This window comes from Parus major, chromosome 13, assembly GCF_001522545.3.
Source record: "Parus major isolate Abel chromosome 13, Parus_major1.1, whole genome shotgun sequence".
In the NCBI taxonomy this organism is placed as follows: domain Eukaryota; kingdom Metazoa; phylum Chordata; class Aves; order Passeriformes; family Paridae; genus Parus; species Parus major.
The window spans coordinates 14,697,455-14,711,597 of record NC_031782.1 but is presented as its reverse complement, the minus strand read 5'-3'; the positions used below and the strand labels follow the sequence as shown (position 1 = coordinate 14,711,597).

The 14,143-nt window shown below is 45.6% G+C and overlaps 1 protein-coding gene across 7 annotated transcripts in view; it reads right to left on the bottom strand.

The window, feature by feature from the left end:
- The window catches only part of UBE2D2 (ubiquitin conjugating enzyme E2 D2), a 43,963-nt gene extending 30,028 nt beyond the window's left edge, over window positions 1–13,935 (bottom strand). For 6 of the 7 annotated variants that reach the window (XM_033517595.1, XM_033517596.1, XM_033517598.1 and 3 more), the window contains exons 1-5: window positions 6,571–6,594; window positions 5,738–5,801; window positions 2,121–2,152; window positions 1,952–2,029; window positions 1,758–1,863 (exon numbers count right to left, since the gene is read on the bottom strand). In XM_033517595.1, the coding sequence (XP_033373486.1) occupies window positions 1,758–1,863; window positions 1,952–2,029; window positions 2,121–2,152; window positions 5,738–5,801; window positions 6,571–6,579 (289 nt within the window). In that variant the 5' untranslated portion in view covers window positions 6,580–6,594. Of the gene's footprint in view, window positions 1–1,757; window positions 1,864–1,951; window positions 2,030–2,120; window positions 2,153–5,737; window positions 5,802–6,570; window positions 6,595–13,750 lie in introns of those variants that run through there. The other variant, XM_033517597.1, reaches the window with a different exon arrangement.
- Between the last annotated feature and the right edge of the window lie 208 nt (window positions 13,936–14,143).

Genomic DNA, 14,143 nt, shown 5'->3' with positions numbered 1-14,143 from the left:
TGTGCAGCAGAGTGTGGGCATTCAGCTGAACTCCTCAGCAATGACAAGTGATCAGCACGACAGAACCTCCTAAACTCAGGGGGGAGAGGGGCACTGGAAGGGGCAAAGCAGACAGCAACCCTGATCCCATGGCTTATTCCAGCTGAGTCACAAAGATATAGCTTAAAAAGGGTAAGAAAATAGAGCTCAAAGCAGAACAGAGGGATACTGAGATGTTAAAACATATTGCAAATGTATCTGGGCAATAAAATTAACACTAGGATGTATTTTCTGAGGGATTAAGGCTGACAGCCACTAACAGGCAGTTCACTGCCATCCTGGACCAGCCTCATAAATTCTTAACCCATCTTCTCCCAATTTTCCTAATTCCAGTCTATCTTCCAGTATTTTCAATCTTGCTGTCTATCACCCCACCACCCATATGGTCATTTCAGACTCCCTAAAACAATACAGCATTTTCTCCAGTTTAGCAGCAATTACATCAAACCAGAACAGACATAAGTGCTTGGGGCTAATCTGGTGCTTCTAAGAGCAGCCAGTACTGAGAGCACTTGTAAGGAAACTGCAGCAACATGACAATCATTTTTCTTCATTGACACCATTTTATCAGTTCTTTCAAGACTCTGAGCCTTGGGCCCAAGCAGATTCACTTCTGACAAGAGACAAGGAGATACTGTTTTGCCTTTCCATCTGCTTCTGCAAACACCTTTAGCTGGACAGAGAATGTGGGAACCTCTGTGGGTTCAGGGAAAGGCAGACAGTGATGATGTCCAAGGGATGTACCAGTATCACCTGTCTGAACCAGAAAGTGCCTGGGAACATCACATGTAGTTGGAGAGAAGGACAGGCAACAGGAGAGCCTCAGAGCAGGGACACTGTGAAGGACAATGTAATCAATGTGACAACTGCAGCATTTGATTACAAGGACAGTGTGAAGCTACAGAACAGAAGGGTCAAGACATGATCATGCACAGGGTAGGCTGCAAATATTCCTAAATAGCTATGGCTAGACCTACAAACTTGACCCACAGTTTGTAAATCTACAGTTTCAATAGCCAAAAAAAAAAAAATCCAGCCTGTGTCTTCTTTCAAGAAGTTTAAAGCCTCCTATTTCTATTAAATATGAATACTGCTTTACCAGGCAAAAGCTACATTCCAGTGCCCCACAAGTTAACACAGGTCACAGGGACCAAGATGCTATTAGCCAATTATTTTAGATTGTTCAAGCTAGGCAAGTTTTAAACTATGTTTCAGTAATCCACACCATTGGAAGTTGTGTTAAAAAATTAGCAACATGGAATTCTGATGCTCCCTTGAAAGAGAAATTCTTTTTTATATGACAAAGAATTAGCAACTTCACCATTTTATAAAAGCCACAGCTGCTCCCTTTTATATTTTACTCTGGGTATACCTTAAACAATAAAGTCTTCTGCTGTCACACACTAAGTTTTATTTTATATGTATTTATATCTATTGTTAGTTAAAGTGCTCTGAGGTGAGGTGGCAGGAGTTTGTACTCAGTGTAGTAAGACTTATCTGATCCTCTGGCAAAGCTGAGGAGTCTCCCTATGGCCACAGGGAAGCTGGATGTCTTGAGCATCCCATGCTCAGGAATTGGCTGCAAGCTCCAAGTAGAGTCACAGGACAGAAGCAGTGACCACAGAAATGGTGGATTCCAGCAGGAAATGCAGCAGTTTTTACATCCCAAATCAGTACTTCGTTTTAGCAGAGTAAAATGAAACAAGCATTGGAGGTACCTTTTGAAATAGTTAGTGCTGGGGACCACTGTGATCGTAGAATATCAAGACAAATGCTGCCATTACTGTTAATATTTGGATGATAGATTCTTGTTGTAAATGCAACCTGCAGAAGAAGGAAAATTTCAGTGTAGGCTCACAAATATACATCACACCACATGGTAAAGGATAGATTTATGGCAGAAGCCACTCACCTTAGGTGGTTTGAAGGGATAATCTGTTGGGAAGTGAATTGTCAAGAAAAATACTCCACCTTGATAGGGACTGTCGTTCTGTTAATGAAAAAGAATCATTGCAGCTTGAGGAGTTACTACAAGACCACCAGTCATAAAAAGCCATGAACATCAATTCTCTCATACTTACTGGTCCCATTATTGTAGCTTGCCAATGGAACACTGAAAAAGAGAGAGATTTACTTCAGTTTGGAGAAGCTCAAGTAATGATCTACTTTCTTCCAGACAAAGCAGCACAGAAAAGAAAAGTCTATTTTAAAAACAAAGCCTTGTGAAAGGCCGCAGGGAAGCGAGCCAAGGAATTAAAGAAAGACAGAGCAAAGCACTCGACACTCTGCAGTCCTCACTCTGGGACTGCTGTGGTACCACATATGTGCCCTGCAAAAAATCACATTACAAGAGAAACCCCCATAGTTCTAGGCAACTTTTCAGACTCCAAATTGTGAGTTTAAACTTTGCAATTTTAATGAAACAGCTGAATCAGCACCCATGACTGGCCTCTTTGAGCCAGCTACAGCAAAGGTCCAGCATGAATTCACACCTGCTCTCCTACTCAGACTTGTGACACATGGAGGGGAAGCCCAAGATCTGTGTAAAACACACATACAGAGGTGACCTAAACCAGTGGTGTCCTCACAACATTTAAGCTTAATCTCCACAGAGGCCTTGAGATTTCATTAAAGCAGCAGAAAGAACTGTCCTGAGAATGCAGGAATGACAGTCTGCCCCATACTTGGAGGAGGATGTGCCAGGACACACTTCAGGTTAAACAGACAGAAGTTTATCCTCACTTGTATGCATCTGCCCAAGAGAACTTTCACCTGGTAACACACAGGATTTGTGAAGAATGCTGCTGTGCTGGAAAGAAAAACAGTCAAAGCTGATAATCTGTAGGAGGAGCACTGAGGAGTTCTCAGGATTCCTGCATCTCAACAGGCTCCAGTGCAAAGAGCACCAGCCTAGGAAAATATTTGTGAATTAATACTATGGAAGCTTCCCTCAGCATGGATGTCACCTACACAGCACCTTCAGAGCTGGGGAGTTGTAGATGAGTCCAGTTGTTTCAAGGGAAGTCTTCAAGACAGGAGATGAAGCCACCTGGAAGTGTGTGTGCCTCACTGGCACCTGGTGTCCACAGCTGTCAGGACTGCCTGGGCCAAAAGCAGGAGTGGTACTACCTGTTCTCATCTAGCACGAGCAGTTTTTAATTACACATGGTACTGGCATTACAGCTCAGAATGATCTCATACAAGGAAGGAGGAAAAAAGCAGAGTGGGAGCAGCCCTGCAAGGCCAGGGGAGAAGAGTGCTGGGTTGGAACAAGTTTGTTTTCATCAACTCCTACATTTCTACAGGAATGTGTAACTTTCTATACACTTCAGCACTGCTGAGTAGCTCAGAAATTATTCAGAAAGATCTTAGCAGCTCATTTTTTCCTTTTAGAAAGGATACCTGAGCTTAGAGTTCTCAGCTCTAACAGAGATAGAGGATTTCACTACTTAAATATTCACTTTCTCAGGAGCCTGGCTTTGAGAAACTCTACATCCAATGCAGAATTAGAAATCAAGACAGCAGCTCACATGTAGCATTCACCCAACTTCAAGGGGTTTCCAGACAGTTTCCCAGGAGCTCCCTGTCACCTGCAGCAGGACAGGGAGAAACCTGGAGGAGAGGACAAAGGGGCAGCAGAAATCCCACAGGAGATTGTAGCCAATCACAACAGAACCAGTAACAACCTCACAGATCCTAATGAGATTCACTGTGATTGCTCTGCAGAGGCACCACTGGAAAGAGAACCTCAAATAACCAACGATTCCCTTAAACCAAACAAAACCCCAGAAATAAAAACATATCCACAGGCAATCTTAACTTTTTAAAAGCTAGAAGGGAGGTTTGTGTTTCCTCCCACTCAACTCCCACCCCAGACCTGGATGCTTGTTTAACCTAAGCTTTAAATCCTGGTAACATCCAGGACGAGTCTGGTGAATGCAGAGATGGATTTGTCATGCAGAGCTTATTCCAACTGATTCTTTCCTTTGAAATCAGCCATACAGAGGCATTTACAAAGGCAGGGGGCTATTGGTTTTCATTAGGTAAGCACAGGTACATGCTTGGAAAAGGCTAAGCCACTGGAAGCATACCAATGTCATCAAGGCCCCAGCACATTTCCAAAACACAGGCAGAGGTGGGTGGAAGAAAGCTAAAGCTACATTGACAAGAAAATCCCATTCCTACAGTGCACAAGGCAGGAACAGCCCTTTACTTTCTGAGGTTCATGAACCACAGGGATGAGAAGCTTACAGCTGGGGACAGTTTGTATCAGCTGGAATAGCCACAGGACAGCACTCTGCAAGCACAGCATGTCCTGAACTCTGGGAAATGTCGCTCTGACAAGGCAGCTGCGGCAGACCTGGAGCACAGGGACCTGGGAGAAGGCACCTTTCTGTTGCTGCCACTGCTATCCACTTACACACATCCAAATTGTGGCTCTCAAGAACAAAAGTCTTTCATTAGAGGTCTTTCAGAAAGGTGGCAGCAGCAGAACTCAATAGTACTTTAAAGCTTTCTGTACTCAGTAGTAACTTTCCATTCTCAGCCTTCACCAACTTTTGTTACCACCTCCTCTGCCAGACAATCTTCATCACCTTTGATAAGGCTTTGGAAAACACAAAGTAGTTTATCATGGCACAAATCACACTTGCTAATTTAAGGGAATAAAAGCCTCTCACTGGCTCTCCATCTTAGTCATTTCTTGTCTCTGAAACTACAAACCTCTTTGAAATACTATTTGGAAAACAGAAATAGGTTGTGAAGTAACTACTGCTAAAACACCCTCAAAACCAAGCTGGGCTTCCACTCATTTGAAAAAGCTGCTGAACAGGAACATTCCCACTAATTTCAGTATTTTCACCCTCAGGTTTCAAGTGATTTTTTTTTTAAATGCAGCCCTACATTTCTACAGGAATGTGTAACCTTCTATACACTTCAGCACTGCTGAGTAATTCAGAAATGATTCAGAAGGATCTTGGCAGCATTTTTTCATTTTAGAAAGGATACCTGAGCTTAGAGCTCTCAGCACAGAGAAGGGGGGGTTTCCCTGCTTCACTCTCCCCTCTCTCAGGAGCCTGGATGCTTTGCTGACATCACTTGTCAGAGCACACTGCACAGCAAATTCAGTGTGTGCTGTTTAGGGGGCACTGCAGTCACAGCTTCCAAGGGTTCTCAAGGAGCCTTTCCCACATGTCAGAGCTGCTACAGCAAAGAGTGTGAGCACAGAACACAGCAACAACTCCCAGTCACACCCCAGGTCAACACACTTGCACAGGAAGGCCAAGAAGGTTTTCTGAGGCTGTCCCTTAGACAGGACCTGGCAGGGCATGCTGATCTGAGTACAGTTTTCAGACACCACATACAGTTTAGATATCTGAGTTCAGAAGGCTGTGGGCAGCTGCCTGCTGGTTTGACCACATATCTACTGAGGTTTTCTAACACCATCCCACATGAGAATTCCAGAACAATTAATTTAAAAGGTGTAATTTAAGACATGCATTGAGTTGCCCAACCAATAGAGTGGGAATAACACCACTGGCACACAGGGAAGGTGTAAGAGACACAGAAGAGAAGCAAATTTAAGACCAGGAGTGTTATCTAGTACTCTAAAAATTCTCCTTGCTAAGAATCTGGACATCCCATTTCAGAAGGAAAAGGAAAAGGAGAGGGCAGGTGCTTGCTGAGAACAGATACTTACTGTCATCCCCGACAGGCCCTGCTGAACACTGTGCTGGAGGATCACGTGCCAGGTCGTTCAACTCCTAAAAAACAGGATGAGTTTGTTTCACTTCATTTCAAAAACAACCATGTCATTGCTCAAAGGCTGCTAGGGGCACTCTGGCAGCGTCACAGAACTAATAACCAGGACTCTGGAAAGTAAAGTTGCAACTTAAACCCAGGAGACACATCAGGCCTCAGTGACCAGTCCAGGCTCCAGAGCCCTGAGTCACAGCAATCCTCACATCGCAGGGGTTGTCAGGTCTGCCTGCACTGGTCCCAAGCATTACCAAGGTATTTTATCTTCCACCAGCCCTGGGTCACAGAAAGATAAGATGGCCTCAATCCAACAACTCCTCAATATCAGCCTTATTTTATCCCCTCAATTGTAACAGTTCCAGGGCTGCTCCAGCTACAGCGATCCAGTTTATCACCTCCACAGCCAGCCTGCAGCACACACAGCTCCCACAACCTGAGGCTGCTTTGCCTCCACACACACACACACACATCAGCAACCATGGGTGCAATGGAATGAAACACAAGGCCTTCCATACCTAGAGACCTCACTGAAACCCTGGGCTTCTCACTGGCTGTGTCAGTCAAGTCTTCTTCGGAAGAAATCCTATTTTGAGTCTGAACAGGCTGAGTAACTCACAGTACACCTCAACTACACTATTTTACTTCAATTCAAAGCAAAATTTCAGCACAGTTCAAAGAGTTACTGTTACCAGTAATTCACATCAGCCATTTGCTCAGGAAGGGGACGTTGGGTGGGAAGTGCAAATAGAGTAAAACTTTAAAGCCAAACTTTACCTGCTCCATTTCTGGCTCAGTCACTGACATACTTTGCATGATGGGCCTGAACATATTACCATTTTTCTCTGTGAAGTCAGTCTAGAAACCTGAACACACACCAGATAAGGATTACAACTATTATCTAGCACTCAGGAAACACTCCCATGCTGTCCCTGCACCATTGTGTGTTCAGCTTTTCACCTCCCAGAACAGTCCAAACTGGAATCTCCATACCAGGCTTTTGGCAGACAAAACATTTAAGTACAATGATTAAGACAAGCTGATTGCAGGAATGGAAGAATTTTGCCATTTAATGGCCTTTTGTTATTTACAGGCAGTGATTAAGCTCTTGAACAGATGATCTCTGGCAGTTCCAGCTTCTACTTCCCAGGAACTGGGAGGCCACCACTAACCAAACCCACAAGACAGAAATGCTTCCTCACATCAAACACGTACATCTCTGGATTTCCCCCTCTGGATGCAGTACCCCAGAAAACTTCACAGGCCCTGACACACACACACACAAGTTTGGATTTTGCCCTCAGCAGCTTCCAGCTTCTAGAGAGCCCTGCTGGAGGCCTCATTGACTTGACACCAGACTGTGGAAGCTTTTCAAGTGCTCCTGCTGGGCTTTTTCCACTTGGTGTTCAGCATGGACATGAGCAGGAACAGACACTGAGCATGCAGCACCTGCTGAAGAGCCTTCTCCCTCCTGGAGGTGCAGAGAGTATCTCCAAGTGTTCTGCAAAAGCACAAGGCCATCTGGAGTTGTTTCAGCACCCTGAACCACCAGGGCAGCACAGGAACGTGCAGAAACCAGCACACACCTTCCTCAGGGTCAGTCTAGTCATGGCTACAAAGAATGACACAAGTCTATACACACAGCAGGCATATAAACTTTAAAATAGCAATGTATCTACTCTTTTAAATGTGGATGGAGTACAGTCCACATCCAAACAGTATTGGATTGTGATTTTTTGGAAAAAACAAAAAATCTATTTAATGCTATTGAATTCAAAACCCCAAGCACACAACTTAAAATAAAAAATACTCCTTACCACTTCATTCATCAATACTATACATCCACAAGACTCAAAAGGCACAACTGTAAGAATCCATGTCTTCCATGCATGACCACAACCTAGCATGGATGAGATTTATGAGCACACAACATGAACCTTCCCTACTCATGTTACAAAGATGAGCTTGGGCACACATTCTACCAGTTAGTAGAATACACAGCTCCAGAGCTGCTCTGACTCTTCCCCTATATCCTGCTGCCCAAATGCACAACCAAACTGCATATAACAGAGGGAACACAAAGGTAAGTCCCCAACACACACAGAGGCAGCACTGAAGTGCAGGTAGTAGCAGTTTCTCATCAAAATACTATTTCATTCTGTACATCTTCAGTTCCAGGGAGATTTCTGAATTCTCTGAAGCCCTGGGTATTATCTCAGTAGAAAGTGATGACTTACAACAACCACTTGTACTACTTGTCTCAGTGACAAGGTGGCATTTCAGGTTCTGCACCGTAAATTCACAGAGTCAAACATCACAGACTAAAATAGAAAGGTCTATGTAATAACCAGTGTCTAAGTTCCTTGTGCTTAAAAAAGTATTGCACCAACTCTCAATTCAAGCCTCTGCAGCACAAAATTTCCCAAATTTTGTAGAACAGCTTGGAGAACAAGTTCAGCTCCTCCACTTCATCCTTCAAGACTCCTCTGGAGTGCAGGCACCAGCTTCTTCTGCCTACAAGAAAGGCAAACACACCTCTGGACTTCCTGGCAGGGCATGGTTAAGTCCTTTAACACCCTGTGCCATTCCCTTCCAGCTGCTCTAAGACTCCCACTACATCTGAAGAGCCAAGTTTAGGAACAGGAAAGGAGCAGCTCACAGCTGCCTCCACCCAGGCAGGCACAGAGAGGAGCACCCACAGCTGCTGCACAGAGCCAGGTACCCGTCCCAGAGGTTGCTCTGCCTTTTGCAAGCTCCTGTGCAGTTCCCAAGGTATCACGAGCACGACACCAAACCCAGCGAGGTCTTGGCTTCCAGCTGTTGCTGAGGGACTCTGAGAACCAGCTGGTTTCTGTAACGCAAACAAATGACTCTGGAGTGCCCATAAAACTGGAACTCCTAACACACGGAGAATTCAGTTAAAGTTTGCTATCATTACAAACCTGAATGCACTGGATCCCAAGTTGCAAGGCCCACTGTTTTTCCCTGTGATCCAGGAAGTCTTGCTGGCCCATGATCAAGACAGACCTTGACCACACATATATTAAGCCAAAACCTGAAGAAAACCATAGCAGTTTCCACTCCAGACAGTTTTTGATCCTTAAGCACATGCAGGTTTTGCTTCAGGAATTTACAAGCAGCCTTTAGATCAAGTTCCAGTTTGAGTTACTCAGCTCCCAGGGCTGCCTCACCCTGAGCTGTCTTTCCAGCTGAAGGCATCTTACAGAATTTAAAAGTTTCTGCCATCTTCCCCTAAGCAAAATATCCCTGGGGCTGGGCCCACTGCTGTGAATCCTACCATTAACCTGACCCATCTCACAACTCTTAATGAGTTCCTTAGCAAAAATGAGGAAGTGGAAGCACACCACAAAGCAAGGTTCAAGGTGTCCTGCCTAAAGGCCAAGTTGAACGAAACTACTACCACTAAATCCACAAAGAAGATACCCTAAAAGCTACAAAAATCTGATATTTAGGCTCCAAAACCCAATTTAATTGTGCTTTTAAACTCCCAACAAACCAGTCCCTACTCAGAGGTCCCAGGAAAACATTTTAAGGAAGGATGGAATGTGCTTATACCACAGATTCCCCAACTGTGCTTCCCAAGTCATGAGAGATATCAGCTGCCAGCAAGGCCTCGAGGCTCACAAGTAAACCAGTGCCACCAGCCTTGCTCAGCCTCACACTACCCTCCTCATCCCTACCCTTCTCCTGTTCTATTTCCCAGGAGCTGGTACACTACCTTTAAAACATACCTCAATGGAAGGATCCACAAATTGCACAAGAAGCTTTCAAAAAAATTATCAAACATAAATGGTTTAAGTCTAAGTTTAACCCTGCACATGTTTCAAGTTATAATTATCAACTCCAAAGACATTTGTTAGTGAAGTTCCAATTTAATCCCATAGACAACAAATACCTCCCCAGTCTAACACACTCCTGGTAAAACCTGCTCTGGCCAAATGATAAGACTAGTTTTAAGGATTCATTTAATGCTAGTACAGCCTTCAGTAAGAATAACCAACATAACTGCCAACATCAAGAAGCCAATCAGACAAGTAAGAAGCCAGCATGCTTTAACAGTCAGCTCCAGCAACTTTACTAAGCCTTGGTACACAGCAGTGCTCCTCAAATCCACTCCAACACACTATATGTATTTCTCTGGATTATCCAAAGTCCTCTTAGCTTGAACTCCATGGGCTTTCCACTCTGCTCCAGTCTGAGCTGCTTTCACACTACTTTACTGAGAGGCCACATTAGCTTGATTATAAACCTAATTTCTGCCTCAGGCTGCTGCTGTAAGTGAAATAAGCTTTCCATCTGCCTTTAGCAAGTTTACTTGCCTGAAGCCCCTGAACCCTTCAGCAACAGGCAGTGTAGGGAGATGTTACAAAATCCTGACTTATGTAACCAAAAAGGAACTGGTAGCCACTTTAACCATGAATTGTTCCCAGCTCCCAACAGAGTAAAGTCAAGCAATGAGGAATGAGGGCCAAAGTCGAATTGATCACACCCTGCCTCACCTCAGGACCATGGCACAGACGAGCTGCCAGCTCCCTGTGCAGGGCCAACAGGGCAGGAAGCTGGGAAAAGCCTGTGCATATTCCCTGGGCCAGCAGCATCTCCCTGCCAGGTGCCAGAGCCTGCATCCAGAGGCATTTTCTCAGCTCTGCTCTCCACCTGCCCAGCAGCAGTGTCATGTGTCACACATGTGCACAAGGACAGACCAACAATTCCCTACAGTATCCATAGGTGCTCTCCCCCACCACAGGACCGTCATTCCAGAGTATCTGACACTACAATTAACAGAAACAATTTAATCCTTTCCTTTTGATAAAAATTGCTTTTGCAATGCTTGAAGTTGCTCAGATCCTCCAACTCTGACTCCTCACAAGGCTCTGCAGAAGTCTGAAGTCAAGTATAAGCAGAGTAAGAAGTCATGAAACGCAGCAACAACCAAAGTACATGATATAAACAAGCTCTGATGTAACTGCTGCCTTTCCTTTTTATTTTTTTTTCCAAAGCCTGAACAGGAAGACGACCAAAGCAATGTGTACCTTCCTCCTGGTGTAGAATCTGAGTATCAAAACACCTCTCTAGCTAACAGAAGCTGCAGCAGCATTCTCTGTACACAAGCTCTCCAACACAGATGGGCTGCGCTGGCAGCTCCACGCACGCAGCAAGAGGCCCAGCGGAAGAACCCAGTTGCTCCCACTGGCTGCTGTACAGAACTGGCAGCACAGAAATAACACCAGGTCTGCTGAGCACAGGTAGAACAAAGACAACTCTGACCACCAACGCTGGTCTGCACTGTTGTCCTCACAAATCCCACCCACAGGCACCGCTCCTTTTGGCAGAAGTGATGCCTAAGCATCTCTGGACTGCAGGACTACAGCAAGTACTACCACTCTTCCACAGCTACACAGGAACAGCACTATGGAATTCAGTTTAGCTTCCTGGTTTTTGGGCCTATGCATTATAAGCAGCAGTAATCCTCAATTCCTCTGCTGCAGAAAGTGTTTTACTTGAGCAGGGCTCAAGCACAGCTGCTGCTTTCCCTTCCCCCTCACCCGCCAATCACACAGGGGAACCCGTCAAAGACAATGAGCTAACCTTTTCCTTGCTTTCCCATTCAAAGAACTCCAAACCGTGCCCCAGTTATCCAGTTATAGGTATTGCATTCTCCAAAGATAAGCAACACAGATTGAGGATGTGGCTGAATCCAAAAGGTTTCAGCTTAAACCTTAAAATGGAAGGCCCTCCTGTACCTCCCTGCCGTCCTGCCCTTGGATTGCTTTACAGTGCTTTTCTTTTAAAATACATCTAGAATAAAATAGTTTTTACATATATATAAAAATACCAATTCTATTACTATACTTCAGTGTTACCCCCAATGACTCTGCCTGGCAGTACTGCTTACACCTCAAACACTTCTCACAAGAAAAGATTGCAAGTTTCAGACCCATGATCTAATAAAAGCACCTAAACAAGAATTTGGAGCTGCACTGCCCAAAATATTGTGGTAACACAGGCAGCAATCTGAGAGCAGGTCTCACCCAGTCTAAGCTCTTTTGGAGCATCTGCTTAAGAGAACAGCTGCTGCTGTGTGCACACATGTTACCCCAGCTCGAGCCTCTGCACAATCCCAAAAGTAACTGTGCCACCAGTGCCACACTGGGACAGACTCTGCAGGTTCCTGTGCTGCCTCACACAACAGCAGAAGCTCTGGCTCACCGAGTGTTCTGCCCCTTTCTCCCACCCCAAGTTCAACATACAAGAGGCCATTTCAGGTAACACTGTATCAAACCTTCACTCTTGGGATTTTCTCCTTTCCAAATTCCCAGCGCTGTGTTATCCAAGGACACAAAAATTTTTACAAAAACCTCAAAGAAAGCCCTTGTGGCTCAGTATAAAACCCAACTGCCAAGAGCAAGAGCCAGTGGCCAGACTGAGCCCTGCACATTGATATACCATGACTGAGAACACCCTTAAAAAAAAGCCAAAGCAGCAGTTTTCTCTCCCATCATGTCTCTGTGCTCCAGTCCATTGGGATTATTCCTACTCAATCCACATTCTGCAGGCTTCTGCAGCCACAAGCTGCAGCAGCAAAGGTCAGAAACTGGCTGTCCCCTCGTTATCCTGACAGGGATGGCCACTACACATTGCCAGAGCCCAGAACAACCCTGAGATGATGATAGGAACGCTCTCCACGGGGTTTAAAATAGCCAGAGCGTAAACAGCCAGCCATGATTACTGAAGCAGCTACACTGAGACACCCACAGCAACTCACTCAGAATGCTCCTTCCAGCCTGTAGATTCACGCCCATCCAACTTTCAAAGCATCTGGGCTGCTACAACAGGCAGATTTATTTCCCTCCCCATACGCTGTTTTGTGGAAATGCTGCCTCCAGCCCCATCACCTCCCTCTCCTCCACAGCCACCACACTCCACTCAAACTCTCTTTGCAGAGCTCACACAAAACTGCTTTGGTGATGCTCTCGCTACTTCCCAAGGCTTTGAAGACTCTCATACCCCTACACAGTCCCCATTATCTCTCAGGATTCTTTATTCTTGAAAAGCAGCATGAAGAGTCAGTCCACAAGCACCCAACGTTAACAAAGACTCCACACATCCAGCTTTTCTCCTGTCACAAACCAGCCTGGAAACACAAGTGCTCTCAGAGTCTTGACTCCTGACCCTCAGCATGCACTGAACTACAACCAACCAGCTTTTCTCAGTTGTCTGACACAAAAATCACCCTCCCCACGACAGCCCTGCACTGCCTGTGTATGCCCAGCCTCCCACAGCCACATTTACCCTATTCAGCTTCCACTGCTGTATCTCCCACACCTGTGAACCCACTGCCGAGGTTTGAGAGCTCTTCCAAAGCACCCACGAGCCCACAAACACTGTGGAAGAGTCCTCACAATGCTCTGAGGATCACCAAAGTGCAGGACAGAACAGTACAGAGAAGCAAGACTCAGCTGGGACACAACTTCCTTATGTAACTCACTACCGGATCCACAGCTGGAAATCCAGCAGTCTAAAACCATACTCCAAACACCTCCCTTCCCAGGACTACCTATTCCACAAGCATAAGTAAGGCTTCAAGCTCTTCCATTTTCTTCTCCACCTGAGCTTTAACCTCATCAGTAGGACACATGAAGCTGCACAAAGCCTCCAAGGTAACCTACAACCAAAGCAGAGATGTTAACACAGAGCCAACACTACACATGAAACCAAACAGGGCTACAGAGTGAGCTTAGAGGTAGTGGGTTTACAGCTGGCTCTGGACAAAAAATAATTTACATCGTGAGCAAGAAGAGAAACACTATGGGAGGGCTGTTTCCAACACCTGAACCTTGTACAGCTTCCAAACTGACAGCTACATATTTTGTAGGGAAAAGGATACAAATTCCCTGCCTAAGCCACCAAAGTAGTAAAAGTTGACTGCAATTACCGTTCAGGGTATTTTTTCTGGTAAAAGACACTGATGATCAAGCACTGTCCTAAGACGGTAATGGACTGGGCAGCAGTGTTTTTCCAAAAGGCCAGGACATGGAGCACGGCGCAGCTCCCGCTTCAGGAGAAGGCAAGCTCGTAGCCTTCCCTACAAGCCTGCGGGATGACTCAGGCTATAGAACAGCGCTGGCTCCATTAAAAGATCAAACCACACTACTGTGTGACAGGTTTACTGCGCTCCGCTGCCCGACAGCGCGATCCTTGTCGCTGCTGGAGAAGGTAGAGAAGCCCTTGGACACAGGGCTCCGACACGAGCCACGCCGGAACTTCCAGCGCGGGCCACGCTGCGCTCCTCGGGGCGCCTTCCCCCGGCCGGGCCGAGGCCCCGCGG